The sequence below is a fragment of the Galeopterus variegatus genome, unplaced genomic scaffold (assembly GCF_000696425.1).
Source record: "Galeopterus variegatus unplaced genomic scaffold, G_variegatus-3.0.2 Scaffold1432, whole genome shotgun sequence".
Lineage (NCBI taxonomy): Eukaryota > Metazoa > Chordata > Mammalia > Dermoptera > Cynocephalidae > Galeopterus > Galeopterus variegatus.
In genome coordinates, this window is record NW_007727543.1 from 382,088 (window position 1) to 382,860 (window position 773).

General features: G+C 37.4%; 1 protein-coding gene across 1 annotated transcript in view; it reads left to right on the forward strand.

Moving 5' to 3' along the window:
• The window catches only part of LOC103593867 (talin-2-like), a gene marked incomplete at its 3' end in the record, with an annotated part of 205,365 nt that overhangs the window by 191,774 nt on the left and 12,818 nt on the right, over positions 1-773 (forward strand). Inside the window, exon 9 of the mRNA XM_008576961.1 lies at positions 204-267. Within this exon, the coding sequence (XP_008575183.1) occupies positions 204-267 (64 nt within the window). The remainder of the gene's footprint in view (positions 1-203; positions 268-773) is intronic.

A 773-nucleotide genomic window follows, 5' to 3' on the forward strand; every position in this document is an offset into this window, starting at 1 on the left:
TTTTTTTTTTTTTTATCAGCCTGGTTTTATGTCCCTGTCCTTATTAAGTGCACTGCAGGATACAGCAGTTGGTTATTAATTACACCATAAAATATTGGGAGAGTTAGTGACTTAACTGTGAGTTTTATTAAAAGTCTTTTTGCTTTGCTTCACATCATAGAACATGATAAATGCCTGACCTTTTTTTTATTTCTCTCTCTCAGTCTAAAGGAATTTCTGCCCAAAGAATACATCAAGCAGAGAGGAGCTGAAAAGAGGATATTCCAGGTATTGGAAATGCACAGAGCTTTATTATCGTCCTCACTCCCTGTACTCATTTATTAACATGAGGGGCTCTGCACATGACAGTTTTGTACCCCATGCATGTGCTCTTAGGTAATAAATGATTGGTGACTCAGGAGCAAAGCAGCTGATAGTTCTACTTTGTGCGGATTTATTATCTTAATCCGTACGTTCTTGCTAAAGGTTACTTAGCTCTTCTGAGAAAAATGTGCATACATTTCATTTCAAAGGTGTTATCTTGGTAACATTGAAACAAGGTGATGGACTGTTAAAATGCACTGAGGAAGAAGCTGCAGGTAGCTTCTTTGTCCTGAGATTTGTTTTTTTGAAGCTGGAATTTTGAACCTAGCGCCTTTTCAAAATCCAGGGTTATTCTAAAAGTCAGAGACTTGTTCATTCTAGACAACTGGTAAGAAAAGCCCTATCACCAGATTTACCATGCAACTGTCACTCTAGTGAGTCCAAGATATCAAAGTTGTCTTTGATCTTGA